Here is a 14,324-nt window from a genome sequence, read left to right as displayed (position 1 = left end):
ATTCTTCACCCTGATTTATAAAGCCCTAATGATCTGGTCCCTCCCTGTCCTCTAGAACCTCCTCTTTCACTCTTCCTTCACCTACTCCACTTCCAAATTTACAGGTATTTTTTTCAAATCCTCAAATATGGTAAGTTTATTCCTACTGTAGGACTTTGTACTACTCGTTCCCCATGCCTTACGCCGAGAGTGGTGTTTCCCAGACATCACATACCTGGCTTTTCTTGCTATAAGAAAGGACCATCCTAGTTGAGGCCTCCCCCAAAAAGTCAATCTAAGTCACCACTAGTGATTCTCATTCATATAACTATTTTAATTGTTTGCATATGATTTTTCACTAATATTTTGTATGTTTGTGTATTACTGGCTCTGTTTATCTTCCACCACTAGAGATGTGAGCAATGACTTTTATCTTGCTCACTTCTCAGTTACCTGGTCTTAGAACAATGTCTGGCATGTATTAGGCCCTCAATAATTATTTTTTGAACAAATTAATGAAGGAATGCATGCATACACTCATGCCATGGGCCCAGCACTCTGGTAAATCTCACTGATGGAGGCATCCTTCGACTTGTATTCTGCTCTACTTGTCCCCTTCCCTTCTTGCATACATAGCCTAGTTTCTTGGAAAAGTCATCTATGTTCTGTTCTTCAGCAGCTTTCTACTTATAATAAATCCATTACAATCTGGCTTGTACCTCTACCCCTCAAAGGAAACTACTCACAATAGTTTCTCCACTTGCCAACAGCTTCTTATTTGCTAAGTCCAGTGGATTTCATAGTCTTCATCTTATATAACCCATCAGTAGCTTTTAACAGTTTCTTCCTTGAAACATCCATTCTGCCTTCACATCTATGACATCATCTCTTTTGTTTTTATTTCTCTTAAGCCATGTATGCTTGTGGCTGCAATTTGATGTCACATCAAATAATATAGCCATCTTTGTGGGTGGAAAATCATTTCTGCTTAATAATTTCATGTCTTCACAGTGTTCTATGTGAAGAAATTTGTGAACCACTGCAATAAGTGATACACGGCTTACATGCGTACCTGTGAAAACTCTGTTTAGGCCGGGCGCGGTGGCTCACGCCTGTAATCCCAACATTTGGGGAGGCTGAGGCAGGCAGATCACTTGAGGTCAGGAATTCAGGACAAACCTGACCAACATGGCAAAACCTCATCTCTACTAAAAATACAAAAATTAGCCAGGCGTGCTGGCATATGCCTGTAATCCCAGCTACTCTGAAGGCTGAGGCAGGAGGACCACTTGAACCCAGGAGGCCAAGGATGCAGTGGGCTGAGATCGTGCCAGTGTGCTGCAGCCTGAGTGACAGAGCAAGACTCCATCTCAAAAAAAAAAAAAAAAAACAACTCTGTTTAATGACTTTTAGCTAGTCTTAATTTACGAATCCCATTTTTAATTGCAGAATATGAAACACTTGTTATTTTTATTATATCCCAATTTATAATACCTGAGGTTGTAAATTCCATTTTGTGTAGCTTTCAGTAGAAAAGATTATTGAGGTTATTTTGCTATAGTTTTTCATTTTAGGGAATAAGAGCTGAAAGTAAAGTTGTTTGAAGTAGTTTTTTTTGTTTTGATTTGGTTTGGTTTGGGTTTGGGTTTGGGTTTTGTTTTTTGCGACGGAGTTTTGCTCTTGTTGCCCAGGCTAGAGTGCAATGGCACGATCTCTGCTCACTGCAACCTCCGCCTCCCAGATTCAAGCGATTCTCCTGCCTCAGCCTCCCGAGTAGCTGGGATTACAGGCATACACCACCACGCCCAGCTAATTTTTGTATTTTTAGTAGAGAGGAGGTTTCTCTATGTTGGTCAGGCTGGTCTCAGACTCCTGACATCAGGTGATCCACCTACCTCAGCCTCCCAAAGTGCTGGGATTATAGGCATGAGCCACTGTGCCTGACCTGAAGAAGATTTTCATAACCTATTTATTATTTTCCTATATCAAGGAAATGAAACCTTTACAAAACACCTGTTTGCAACATTAAAAACAAAATTAGGGGGCCTGGGCACGTTGGCTGTAATCTCAGTACTTTGGGAGGCCAAGGCAAGCAATTCACTTGAGCCCAGGAGTTTGAGACCAGCCTAGGCAACATGGCAAAACCCCATCTCTACTAAAAATACAAAAATTAGCTGGGCATGGTGGCATGCACCTATGGTCCCAGCTACTCAGGAGGCTGAAACCCAAGGATTGCTTGAGCCCAGGAGGTGGAGTTGCAGTGAGCTGAGATTGTGCTGCTGCACTCCAGCCTGAGCGACAGAGCGAGATGCTGTCTCAAAGAAAAAACAAAATTAGGGCTGGCCATGGTGGCTCATGCCTGCAATCTCAGCACTTTAGGAGGCCAAGGTGAAAGGATCACTTGACCCCAGGAGTTCCAGACCAGTTGGGGCAACATAGTGAGACCCTGTCACTACCAAAAATTTAAAAACCAGTATTATAAAAATTAAAGTAGCCAGGCGTAGTGGTGCACCCCTGTGGTCTCAGCTACCTGGGAGGCTGAACTGGGAGGATCGCTTGAGCCTGGGAGGTCGAGGCTGCAGTGAGCCTTGATTGTGCCTCTGTACTCCAGCTTAGGCAACAGGGGAAGACCCTGTCCAAAAAAAAAAAAATTAGTTGGCAGACTAGCACTCTTTGTTAAAGACTCTCAATAAACAACATAAGAAACAAAATGATCCACGTTTAAGCCGATCCTTAACTTTTCTTCCAGTATCCACAAGCGTGGGGGTGTGCAGGGGTTAGGTTTTTCTCCTCCTGTTTACAGCCACCACCCCCTCAGAGGTCTGTGTCCATCATCTCCTTTCCTCCTCTGGTTTCAACTTCTCCATCTCCATTATCTTTCCCAGATGTTCAAGTCTTTCCCATTCTATAAACAGACTCCACCAAATCCCCTTCCTGGATACTGCTTCATCTTACTCTGCCCCTTCATGCTTCTCAATATATAACTTCTCTCTCCTACAACTTCCATTCAATTTTTTAAAACATTTTTTATTCTGAAATAATAGGTTAGTGCAAAGGTAATTGAGGTTCTTGCTATTAAATGGCAGAAACTGCAATTACAGTTACCTTTGCACCAACCTAATATACATACTGAAAAGTATGTAAAATACATGTGCAGAAGAATAAGTTAGTTATGTAATACATGCACAAGTTAACTATCGCCATGTTGAAGTAACAGAAAATTGCAGCTATGCCAAAATCCTGTGTGCTGTTTCTCCTCACTGGAAGTAACCTGGCTTTAAAGAAAAAAAAAAATCCGGGTTAAGTTCACAGATCCTGGCTTTTATGAGTAGTGATTTCTTTGCTCTTTTTGTAGTTTTACCACCTTTGTATGCATTACTTTACTGTTCATCCTGCTGCCTTGTACTCTTTCTAGAATATCTCAGAATTTTCACAGTAAGGTTATCTGTGAGCAGTTGCCACTTCAAATGGATGTTTCTCGGTCCTAATCTCGCTAGGCCTCTCTGCTATATTTGACATTGTAGATCAGTTCATCCTGCTTGAAACAACTCTCCAAAGTCTGTTACTCTATTCTCCTATGTCTCTGCATCCTTTACCTTCCCTTCTATGTCCATTTCACAGGCTCCTCTGCCCGCCCCTTAAACACTGATGTCTTCAGGGTTGCTTCCTCAGCCCACAGCCACTCTTACACTGTCCATGTGATCCTGTCCACTCTAGTGATTTCAGCCTTCACTCTTATGCTGATTACTTTCAGATCTACTCTTCAGCTCAGACTCTTCTGTCTCTACATAGAAACTGCCTCCTGGAGATCCTTACCTAGATACTTCATATCCAAGACAGTCTTCATCAACTTTCCCTCTAAACTTGCTCCTCTTTCTCTTTCTACTTTTTCTGAATCCTTGTTCACCCAAGTTCAAACTCTGGAGGCATCCTGATTTTTCCTTTCCCTCATCCCCCACATCTTTTCAATGACCAAGTGATACCAGTTTTCTTTCTTTTTTTTTTTTTTTTTTTTTTGACATGGAGTCTCGCTTTTGTCGCTCAGGCTGGAGTGCGTTGGTACGATCTTGGGTCACTGCAACCTCCGACTCCCAGGTTCAAGCGATTCTCCTGCCTCAGCCTCTGCAGTAGCTGGGACTACAGGCGCACACCACCATGCCCAGCTATTTTTTGTATTTTTAGTAAAGACGGGGTTTCACCATGCTGGTCAGGCTGATCTTGAACTCCTGACCTCGTGATCCGCCCACCTCGGCCTCCCAAAGTGCTGGGATTACAAGTGTGAGCCATCACGCCTGGCCCAAACTACAACTATCCTAACTTCGACACTTAAAACTGGATAAAGCTCATGCTCCTTTACTTGACTTACAAGGCCCTCCATTCTTGTGCCCTGCTTTCTCCAGCCTTGTCTTCCATTTACACCCGGCTACGTATGTCATATTTTGGCAGCATGTATGCTCTTTTTTAGTTCCATGTCATTGTTCATTCTGTTCCCTCTGCCTAAGATTCTCCATTTGATTTACACCTAATTTGAGAGTAAATTTAAGTTTTATACCTGCAGGGAAACTTTCTCTGACCCTTCTTTAACCCCATCTGCTGGTGGGGGAGTCCAGTCCCCCTCACCACTCCATTAATGCCTTGCACATACTACTGTCACTGTATTGACATTGTTTTGTAATTATGTATATGCCTGTCATGTTCTGCTGGCCCATTATACTGTGTTGGGTACCGAACACAGTACTTGGCACAATGCCAAATGGAATGAGGAGGGAAGGAGGGGAAGAAAGCACACATTGACATTAAGAGTAAAAGAATTGTTCTTACCATGTTATAGACTTTAATATATGGAATCGCCTGAATACAGGTCTCCATACTAAACTCTAAGAAACTTCTAAGGAATCCCTTACCTATAAAGCTCTTTTGGAAAGAATGAGGTTTTAATTTTCTTCTAACATCAACAAACCCTCACAAATATTCATGTTGCAGACCAAACCTGGACCACCCAAAAAGCCGAAGACCCCTTCAAGACCATCAGCCTTAGCATATTGCTATCACTGTGCGCAAAAAGGCCATTATGGACACGTAAGTTTGAGTGACATTTGGGCATAAAGCATTCTGTTGTCAGGGAGTGTTTTCTGAAAGATGAACTCAAAAAGAATGTAACTCTAAATACTTACTTTTTAATAAACATTAAAGTAAGACTTAATATGTTTTCAACTGGTTTACCCCTCCCCTCCCTGCTAGAGTAACAAGCTATGAGAGCATATTCCTCTAATTATGTTACATGTACGTGAACAGGTTGGGATAAAACTAATATAGTTCATAAAATCAGACAAATATAATAGTCAACAGTATGATAGCAGTTCTCATGAGTTCTTACAAACACAATTGCTTTGACACAGCCATAGCATGATTTTAGATTTTCTTTTTTTTTTTTTTTTTTGAGACGGAGTCTTACTCTGTTTCCCAGGCTGGAGTGCAGTGGTGCAATCTCAGCTCACTGCAACCTCCTCCTCCCGGTTTCAAGCGATTCTTCTGCCTCAGCCTCCCAAATAGCTGGGATTACAGGCGCCTGCCACCACGCCCAGCTAATTTTTGTATTGTTAGTAGAGATGGGGTTTTACCATATTGGTCAGGCTGGTCTTGAACTCCTGACCTCAGGTGATCCACCTCCCTTGGCCTCCCAAAGTGCTGGGATTACAGGCATGAGCTACCACACCCAGCCGATTTTAGATTTTCGTTGTGTTTTTGTTTTTTGTTTGTTTGTTTGTTTTTGAGACGGAGTTTCACTCTTGTTGCCCAAGCTGGAGTGCAATGGCGTGATCTCTGCTCACTGCAACTTCCACCTCCTGGGTTCAAGCAATTCTTCTGCCTCAGCCTCCTGAGTGGCTCGGATTATAGGCGCATGCTACTATGCCCACCTAATTTTTTGTAATTTTTTTAGTAGAAATGAGGTTTCACCATGTTAGCCAGGCTGGTCTCGAACTGCTGGCCTCAGATGATCCACCCACCTCGGCCTTCCAAAGTGTTGGGATTACAGGCGTGAGCCACTGCACCCGGCCCGATTTTAGATTTTCTACTTAGTTCTCCAGTTTTCCCTGGTACAATGTTCAGTTAAGTCTACATCACATACATGTAAACCCTGGCATTCAGTGGTGAAAAAACAGATGCTGCATCATTGACTTGCTCACCTACCCCACAAATGCCCAGATTCCCTATCCAGCCAACATATTCCCTAACCCCAGCTGAAAAGGCCAAACTGTGTGTGTTCTAGATGCTGAGGTGTCAAAGCAGAAGAAGCTTAAGTACGAAACAGCAGCAGCTTATTTCAGAGACAGGATGTAATAAGAATAGGCTCAGAGCCCATACTTCTGAGAATCTTGAGGCAGTAGAGGAAAGGCAGTGGCACAGAAAGTAGAAAATTCTTAAAAACGAATGTATTATTCCCAGTCTCCAGGTAGGCTTCTAGTAGCCTAGAAACCAAGATAAACTAATATCAAACCAGATCTGGTGTCAGGAGGCAGAAAGCATGCAGACTGTTGGGGAGTCCTCAGAATGAGAAGTATGAGCAACAGGATGGGATGAGTGGTATTGCAGGTTACCACTTGAATTCCAACTATGACACATCACTGGTGTAGATCTTGGGAGCTGGAGACCTACATTGTAGGGCAACTGGAGAAGAAAAGTGCTGAACAGAATCCATAAACAGATAAAATTTATCTTCCATTTGGGGCAGCAGCAACCGTGGGGGTGAGACATAGCTTATGAAAGCCAAGATGAGGCTCTGAGCCTCAGTTGCAGTTTTTGCTCTGCTATTGACTCAACCATGTGACGTAAACAACCCAGTTTTTCTCTTTGGTCCCATTTCTTTATCTCCAAAGCAGAGAAGTTGTACAGGAAATCTCTCAGCACCAAGTAGAGAAGACTTTTTTTGAGACAGGGTTCAGAGTGCAGTGGGCACTATCTCAGCTCACTGCAGTTTCGACCTCCCAGGCTCAAGTGATCCTCCCACCTCAGCCTCTCGAGTAACTGGGATTACAGGCACACACCACTGTGCCCAGCTAATTTTGTTTATTTTTTGTAGAGACAAGGTCTCACTATGATGCCCAGGCTGGTCTCAAACTCCTGGCCTCAAGCAATCCTCCCTCCTTGGCCTCCGAAGTGTTGAGATTACAGAAGTGAGCTACCATGCCCAGCCAAGGAGACTTCTTTTACAGAATTATCATCTCTAGATCTTTTACTGCTCTGTCCATCCGTCGTTACTAAACATTCAGATGTTGTCAACATCTTTTAGGGAACATATTCACATAAGCTTTCCATTACCACACAAATCACATAGATGTACAATTTTTGCTTGCTTACCTCTGTAAAGCAGAGGGGTATAATTTTAGCATTTATGTTTGTTCAATTAAAGAAAAACAATTATAGTTGGATGCTTACTAGTCACCTCTGTTAAGACAGATAGGAAATATATTAAAAGCATGTGGAATTTATCCCTAAAATCTAGATTTAGATAATTTTTAATTTACAATAAAGCAAATTTGGCAGCCTCATGACTGCCATAGATGAGGAACTCTAGATTATTTACACTAATGAAGAAGATCATTGGTGTGGCTAATCCAGTAGATAAATTATATAGCCAACTATCAATTGTCTGTGCTAATGGAGGGGACCAGCGATGTGGATAATCAAAATATAATTTACATTTAGCTTTGGAAAACATTTGTAGTATTATATAGCTCTGTGTAGTCACATCAGTCTAGACCACACAAGACCCAAATAGGGAACTATGCAGGTGGTTAAAGATGTCTGTGGACCCCCTCCCTTTCAATGTCAGAAATCCAGCCTTACAGATACTATTATTGAATGGATTCCTCATGTGAAAGACTAGATCTAAGGTGAATATGACATTGCCCTTCCCTAATTTCACTCACTCTCTAGCTGGGGAAGCAAGGACAGCAGTAGTCACTGTACAAAGATTACTCCAGGAGGGTGTGAAAGGGGGAGCAGGGGCTGGGAGAGTTAAAGATTCTGCTGAAATGAGTATTAGTTGAGTGTATCAAGACCTCTTTGCATAATCACAATTTGCTCTTTTTTTTTTTTTTTTTTTTTGAGACAGAGTTTTGCCCTTGTTGCCCAGGCTGGAGTGCAGTGGCGCAGTCTTGGCTCACTGCAACCTCTACCTCCTAGGTTCAAGCTATTACCTACTTCAGCCTCCCAAGTAGCTGGGATTACAGGCATGTGCCATCACGCCTGGCCTTTTTTTTTTTTATTTTTTTTATTTTTAGTAGAGATGGGGTTTCACCATGTTGGCCAGCTGGTCTTGAACTCCTGACCTCATGTGATCCACCCACCTTGGCCTCCCAAAGTGCTGGGATTACAGGCATGAGCCACCATGCCCTGCCAAAAAAGTTTCTTTATGTTACCATGTAAGTTTGCCATATAACGTCCAGGACCCTCCCCCCGACAAAAAAAAAAATCTAAATAATCCAGATAGTCACAACAGATAAATCTAAAGATAGCAGAAGGATGGAAATGATAAAGATTAGAACAGAACTTATCGAAATAAAAAAGTGAACAGCATCAACAAAACCAAAAGCTGATTATTTGAAAACTTTTTTTTTCAAAACAAAAGAGAAACTTCTGGAAAAACTACTAAAAGAAAAAGAAAAGATACTAATAAACAATGAGTGGAAAGTGGGAGTAACTTAAGATACTATATAAATGTTTTTAAATTATAAGACTACTTCATAAAGTTAAATCTGAAAATGCAAATAACTCTAAAATATATATATAAATTAACCAAACTGACTCAAGAAGAAGAAATCAACTGAACCAATACCATTAAAGAAATTGAATAAGGCCAGGCACTGTGGCTCACGCCTGTCATCTCAACACTTTGGGATGCCAAGTTGGAAGGACCGCTTGAGGCTGCCGGTTTGAGACCAGCCTGGGTAACATAGGGAGACCTTGCCTCTACAAAAAACAAATAAAAATTATGATGTCTGAAACTTAAAACTTACATCACTGTTCATTGGAATATTCGTCAGTAAGAGTACAAAACACATGAGAATGGCCGACTTCAGCTTGATGACAGTGGTAACTTCTGGAAAGGGAAGGAGATGAGTGCAAAATGGGAAGGACTTACACGGAGGATTTCAGTTATATCAGTAATACTTTATTCTTGGGGGAAAAACAGGCAACTAAGGTAAAATGTTATGGTTTTATATGAGGGTGAATATAGGTTTTTAATTATTTTTTATACTGAAGTGTGTGTTTAGAATGACTTATAATTTTTTAACTCTACAAATTAAGTACATAAATTGCTACTAGCTTGGCTAGTTCAGACTTGGCTTAATTTTATGTGGATTTTTCACCTACTCTTTAAAATATATTCTAATTGTTTTTCATTACTTAGCTAAGAAACAACATTTTAAAGTAACTTTTAGGCAAGATGGCAATGGCAGAAAGGGGAAGGTTCCAAAAGAAAAGATTTCAAACATGCTGAACGGATCTGTGTCACAGATCATGATAAACAAAAGCCTGCTATGTGGTGAGTGGTTCAGGCCAAAGGCTGTGGATTTGGGAAATACTAGCTGTGTAGAGGCCAGAGTCATGAGAGTAGGAAGCTGTCCTGGGAAAATGAGTAAGAGTAGGGATTTCAACTTGGGTGGGGGAAGCAAGAAGAGAAACTTCTTTTGGGGTGTCTCACAATTACCCAGGAACAATTTTAAACTAGGCATAACCTACCACCAACCTACCCTGCACCGTAAGAATCACTACCCCTATAAGCAGTGAATGTTGAGTTAAAATAAGCTTGCAAACCATTTGTATCTAGAAAAAAAGAGCAAAGGGCTTAGAACTTATACCCACATTTTGAGGATAGGAAGAAGAGATGGAAAAGAACTTGATAGAAGGCTGTTGGAAGTGATGAACAAGCAAAGGAGTAATACTAACATGAGGCTGAATAACATAAACCCACTAACAGAGCGGCAAGGCTGCTACATCTGTGAAAGGAGTTAGGCAGAGAAGGCTGAAAAAAAGATACGAAGGGTTTCATAGGTAAAGAAGTAAGGGAGGCCGGGCACGGTGGCTCAAGCCTGTAATCCCAGCACTTTGGGAGGCCGAGGTGGGCGGATCACGAGTTCAGGAGATCGAGACCATCCTGGCTAACACGGTGAAACCCCGTCTCTACTAAAAATACAAAAAATTAGCCGGGCGTGTTGGCGGGCGCCTGTAGTCCCAGCTACTTGGGAGGCTGAGGCAGGAGAATGGCGTGAACCCGGGAGGCGGAGCTTGCAGTGAGCCGAGATCGCGCCACTGCACTCCAGCCTGGGGGACAGAGAAAGACTCCTTCTCAAAAAAAAAAAAAAAAGAAGTAAGGGAAGAAAACTCAAGCTTGAAAGAATATCATAACACAATGGGGTTTAGGGCTGGGTGACCCTGCCAGCACCCCAGCAAGGACCATATCCTACAGCCACCACATGAGGTACCAGTGATATGGGGCTCATTTCTAATTAACGTGCTCCAGAATCTTGCAAAAAGGTTTTTGAACAGTGTGACCATGTGACATCATAATTTTAAATACAATTTGTAGGAATGTCCAGAAAGAGAAGTGTATGACCCGTCTCCGGTGTCTCCATTCATCTGCTACTATGATGACAAATATGAAATTCAGGAGAGAGAAAAGAGACTAAAACAAAAAATAAAAGGTATGTTGCTAGACTTCTTGTTAGATCACGTTTGCAGTAGTTTCTAAATTTCTTTGTACTGTCTTTGCCTGCTTTGGGGGTCATTGGTTAGCATAGAAAGTATTTTTAATAATTACCAAAGAAACTGGAACTTTCTTGATCTCCAGAAACCAAGCACCCACTTCCGAAATAATCCCATGTTGCAGTCTCCTCACAGTAAACATTTTTTTTTACAGTGATCATTTTAGGAAATGTCCAGAAAATATTGCTATCCATCTATGTAGGCAGAGTTTTTAAAGGCTCCTTTGAGATTTTTCTGTTTGACAGGTAATTATTTTTTTTCCATTTGTATTTCTCCAGTATTTTTTTATGGAAAGAAAGGCTTTCCTGCTAAGTTATTGCTGAAGCTTCCCTGAAGAAGTCACTTGTTATAGGCCACCGCTGCAAGCAGAGCTCCAAGTTCACAACCACCTCTGTGGTTTCTGTACTTACTGTTGCAAACGTAGTTCTTTATCACCAAATTAATATCTTATCATTTAAGTTTTCTCTACCTCTGTTCTGTCTTGTTATTCACTTCAAGGTGGTTTTCCAAGTTATCTTTCTTGCTTTAAAAATGAAACAGTTCTGTATTTTTTAGTTTGTTCTATACCTTATTTTCTGACTCTTTTGGCCTTTTTCCCCTATGGATTCTTAGTTCAGGACCTTTCCAAAATGAAGGTACTAATTCTGAGGAAAACAGTTACTACTCTCCCAGCTCCTGCATATTTTACATATTTAATATAAAATGTAGGTCATCTACAGCTATCCCTGGATATTGGTTCCAGGAACCTCCTCATTTACCAAAATCTGCACATACTTATGTCCCATAGTTGACTCTGCAGAACCTGAGTATAGGAAAAAGTAGCCGTTCGTATACACAAGTTTCTAATCTGTGGAATGGTGTATTTTCAATCCTCATTTGGTTGAAAAAATCCACATTTAAGTGGACTCATGTAGTTCAAACTCATTGTGCAAGGGTCAGCTGTATGGAGAAGCTATAGTAGTTGTAGATTATGATTAGGCAACCAAATTAGAAAGAGATTAAAAAGAATTACATGAAAATGTCATCTCTAGATTAAAGGATTATATGTGCTTTCTGTTTTTTATGTTCTTTATACTTTTCTGTTTTTTCCAAGTTTTCTATAATGAGCAGTTATAACTTTTATAATTAGAGAAAAAACATTTTGGTTTTTTTTTAGCTAGTTGTATCGACATCTGTAGCATAAATCCACTTTGAGGTGTTCACTATGATCCCTTGACATTTTTATAATAAAAGTCTATGCTAAAAGTTTTTACTGGCCACTTTTTTAATCTGTAAAGATTCTATTGACCTGCTAGTTTTCATCTCTCACTGTAACCTCATCTCCCACCTACCCGTATCAGAATCACTACCATCAGAGATTCGTATTAAGTGTGTCAAGCTCTGACAAAACATAACATCAGCTTTATCACTAAAACCTCTAAGATAACTGCACTCATGTGCACTCACACACACTCCTGAAAGCCAGTGATCTCTACCCTGGAGGAATAATCTCTTGGGCAGTTTGGCATCCACCTAAAAGTACTGTGGCCAGGCCTTATTTTTAGAGGGTAGTTGAAATGTCATATGAGACCATCGAAAGGCCATTTTATAAATCTTGCTTTGCCTTATTTTCAAAGGCTGACTCTTCATCATTGGGGAAACTTGTATTGGTCAGACATGACTTTTCTTCACAAAGCTAAGATGATTACTGTTCTTACTGGTCCTTGTCTCCATTGCTTAACCTTGTTAAACTGTTGGAAAGGATAATTAACTATCACTGGATTTCTGAATGTGTTTCATTTTTAGCAATCAGAAACTTAGAACTACAACTATTTAATTTTTAGTGAGTGACGTCATATTGTTAACATGTTTACATGTCTAGCTTCCCTGCCTGTTAAGTTATTTACACTTAGGAAAGCTCAGCGTGGACTGTTTAGCTGCTGAATATGCAAAAATACTTTTATATTTTTCAGTACTCAAGAAAAATGGGGTTATCCCAGAGCCATCCAAGCTACCTTACATAAAAGCAGCAAATGAGAACCCCCACCATGATATAAGGAAGGGCCGTGCCTTGTGGAAAAGCAACAGGTGGCCTCAAGAAAACAAAGAAACACAAAAAGAAATGAAGAACAAGAATAGAAACTGGGAGAAGCACAGGAAGGCTGACAGACATCGTGAAGTGGATGAGGATTTTCCCAGGGGCCCCAAAACCTATTCTCCTGGCAGTTTTAAAACCCAGAAGCCTTCCAAGCCCTTTCACCATTCATTGCATTACCACACGTCAAGAGAAGACAAGTCTGCCAAGGAGGGCAAGAGGGGCAAGCAGAAGAAAAAGGAGAGGTGCTTGGAAGATGATGACTATGATAACTTATTTCTTATTAAGCAGAGAAAAAAAAAGTCTTAAGCCGTCAGGCAGCCTCTAATGTGGCTTTTCATTGTTCATTTGGCCTTTGTGTCTATAACCTTCTGGCATTGTGTTTATTATCTATGATTAAATAAAGTGAGTTTTTGGTTTTGTTTTTTTAATTTCAGCCATTCCTAGAGTTACTGAATATCCATGGAGGTCTCAATTCTCTGTGTCCAACAGGATATTAGGTAAGAAAGTACAAAGATAAACATGGACTTCTCCTATTCCAGTATGTCATCTTTACTCAGAATCCTAGGGATAGGTAGAAGAATTCATCTTTTCAAGAAAACTTTTAAAAAATACTTTGGAAAAAAAAACTGCATCAAAGGTAATTCATCCTCAACATGAGTATGAAATTAAATCCTTGCAGGAAGAGAAATTAACACTAAGAAAAAGTTATCAATATTTTTCAACTTTTTTTTTTTTTTTACATTGGAAAGGACAATAACTATATATCTATATCCAGATTTTCTTGCTGCTGAAGCTGTTGTCAGAATCTTCCTTTGGACAAAACATCACTAGCTGACTATAAAAACAAAAGTGTCATCATTGAAGCCCTGAAGAGGCAGGGAATTGAGCTTCAGCAAAATACAGGTAAAGAACTATCCAGTATAAATGTCAGAAGACAGATTTCCTAAACAAGTAAAAGAGACATCAAAAATTTTAACATAATCACAATGAAATCATTTTTTACCACTTTTACAGCAGTGTTTCAAGCAGACTGTCACTCAGATCTGTAGAGATGAATATTACTCAAAAAATTGTTTTGTTCTCTTGCATTTTTTTCAACTACTGCAAAGCTATACAGATTTTTTTGTACTTGTGGATCTTTTATACTTCTCATAGCCTAATGTCAGAATAAGAAAAATTAAATATCTGAAAGAGAGTAAATACATGTGTTTATTATGTAAAAAGACAATGAGAGTTTGAGTGACAAAGAGCATAGTTACATTTTGTTTGTTGTAGAGACAAGGTCTCACTGTGTTGTCCAGGCTGGTCTCAAACTCCTGAGCTCAAGTGATCCTCTTTCCTTGGCCTCCCAAAGTGCTGGGATTACAGGCATGAGCCATCACTCCCGGCCTTGGCATAGTTGTGTTGGGCAGGTGGATAAAGTTATAAAATCCCTATAGACTGGAGTCAAAAATGCCATTTTTGCCCAAGTGCAAGCTCTCTGCCAGAATAAAATGGT

The 14,324-nt window shown here is 40.4% G+C and overlaps 1 protein-coding gene across 3 annotated transcripts in view; it reads left to right on the top strand.

Moving 5' to 3' along the window:
- The window catches only part of ZCCHC7 (zinc finger CCHC-type containing 7), a 236,930-nt gene extending 222,904 nt beyond the window's left edge, over positions 1–14,026 (top strand). For 2 of the 3 annotated variants that reach the window (XM_003263319.3, XM_030817452.1), the window contains 3 exons: positions 4,963–5,058; positions 10,574–10,688; positions 12,702–14,026. In XM_003263319.3, coding sequence (XP_003263367.1) covers positions 4,963–5,058; positions 10,574–10,688; positions 12,702–13,132 — 642 coding nt within the window. In that variant the 3' untranslated portion in view covers positions 13,133–14,026. The remainder of the gene's footprint in view (positions 1–4,962; positions 5,059–10,573; positions 10,689–12,701) is intronic. The other variant, XM_012509128.2, reaches the window with a different exon arrangement.
- The last annotated feature ends 298 nt before the right edge of the window (positions 14,027–14,324 follow it).

The sequence above is a fragment of the Nomascus leucogenys genome, chromosome 8 (assembly GCF_006542625.1).
Source record: "Nomascus leucogenys isolate Asia chromosome 8, Asia_NLE_v1, whole genome shotgun sequence".
Taxonomy (NCBI): Eukaryota; Metazoa; Chordata; class Mammalia; order Primates; family Hylobatidae; genus Nomascus; species Nomascus leucogenys.
The sequence above is the reverse complement of the archived record's forward strand: the minus strand, read 5'-3'. Positions and strand labels throughout refer to the sequence as shown.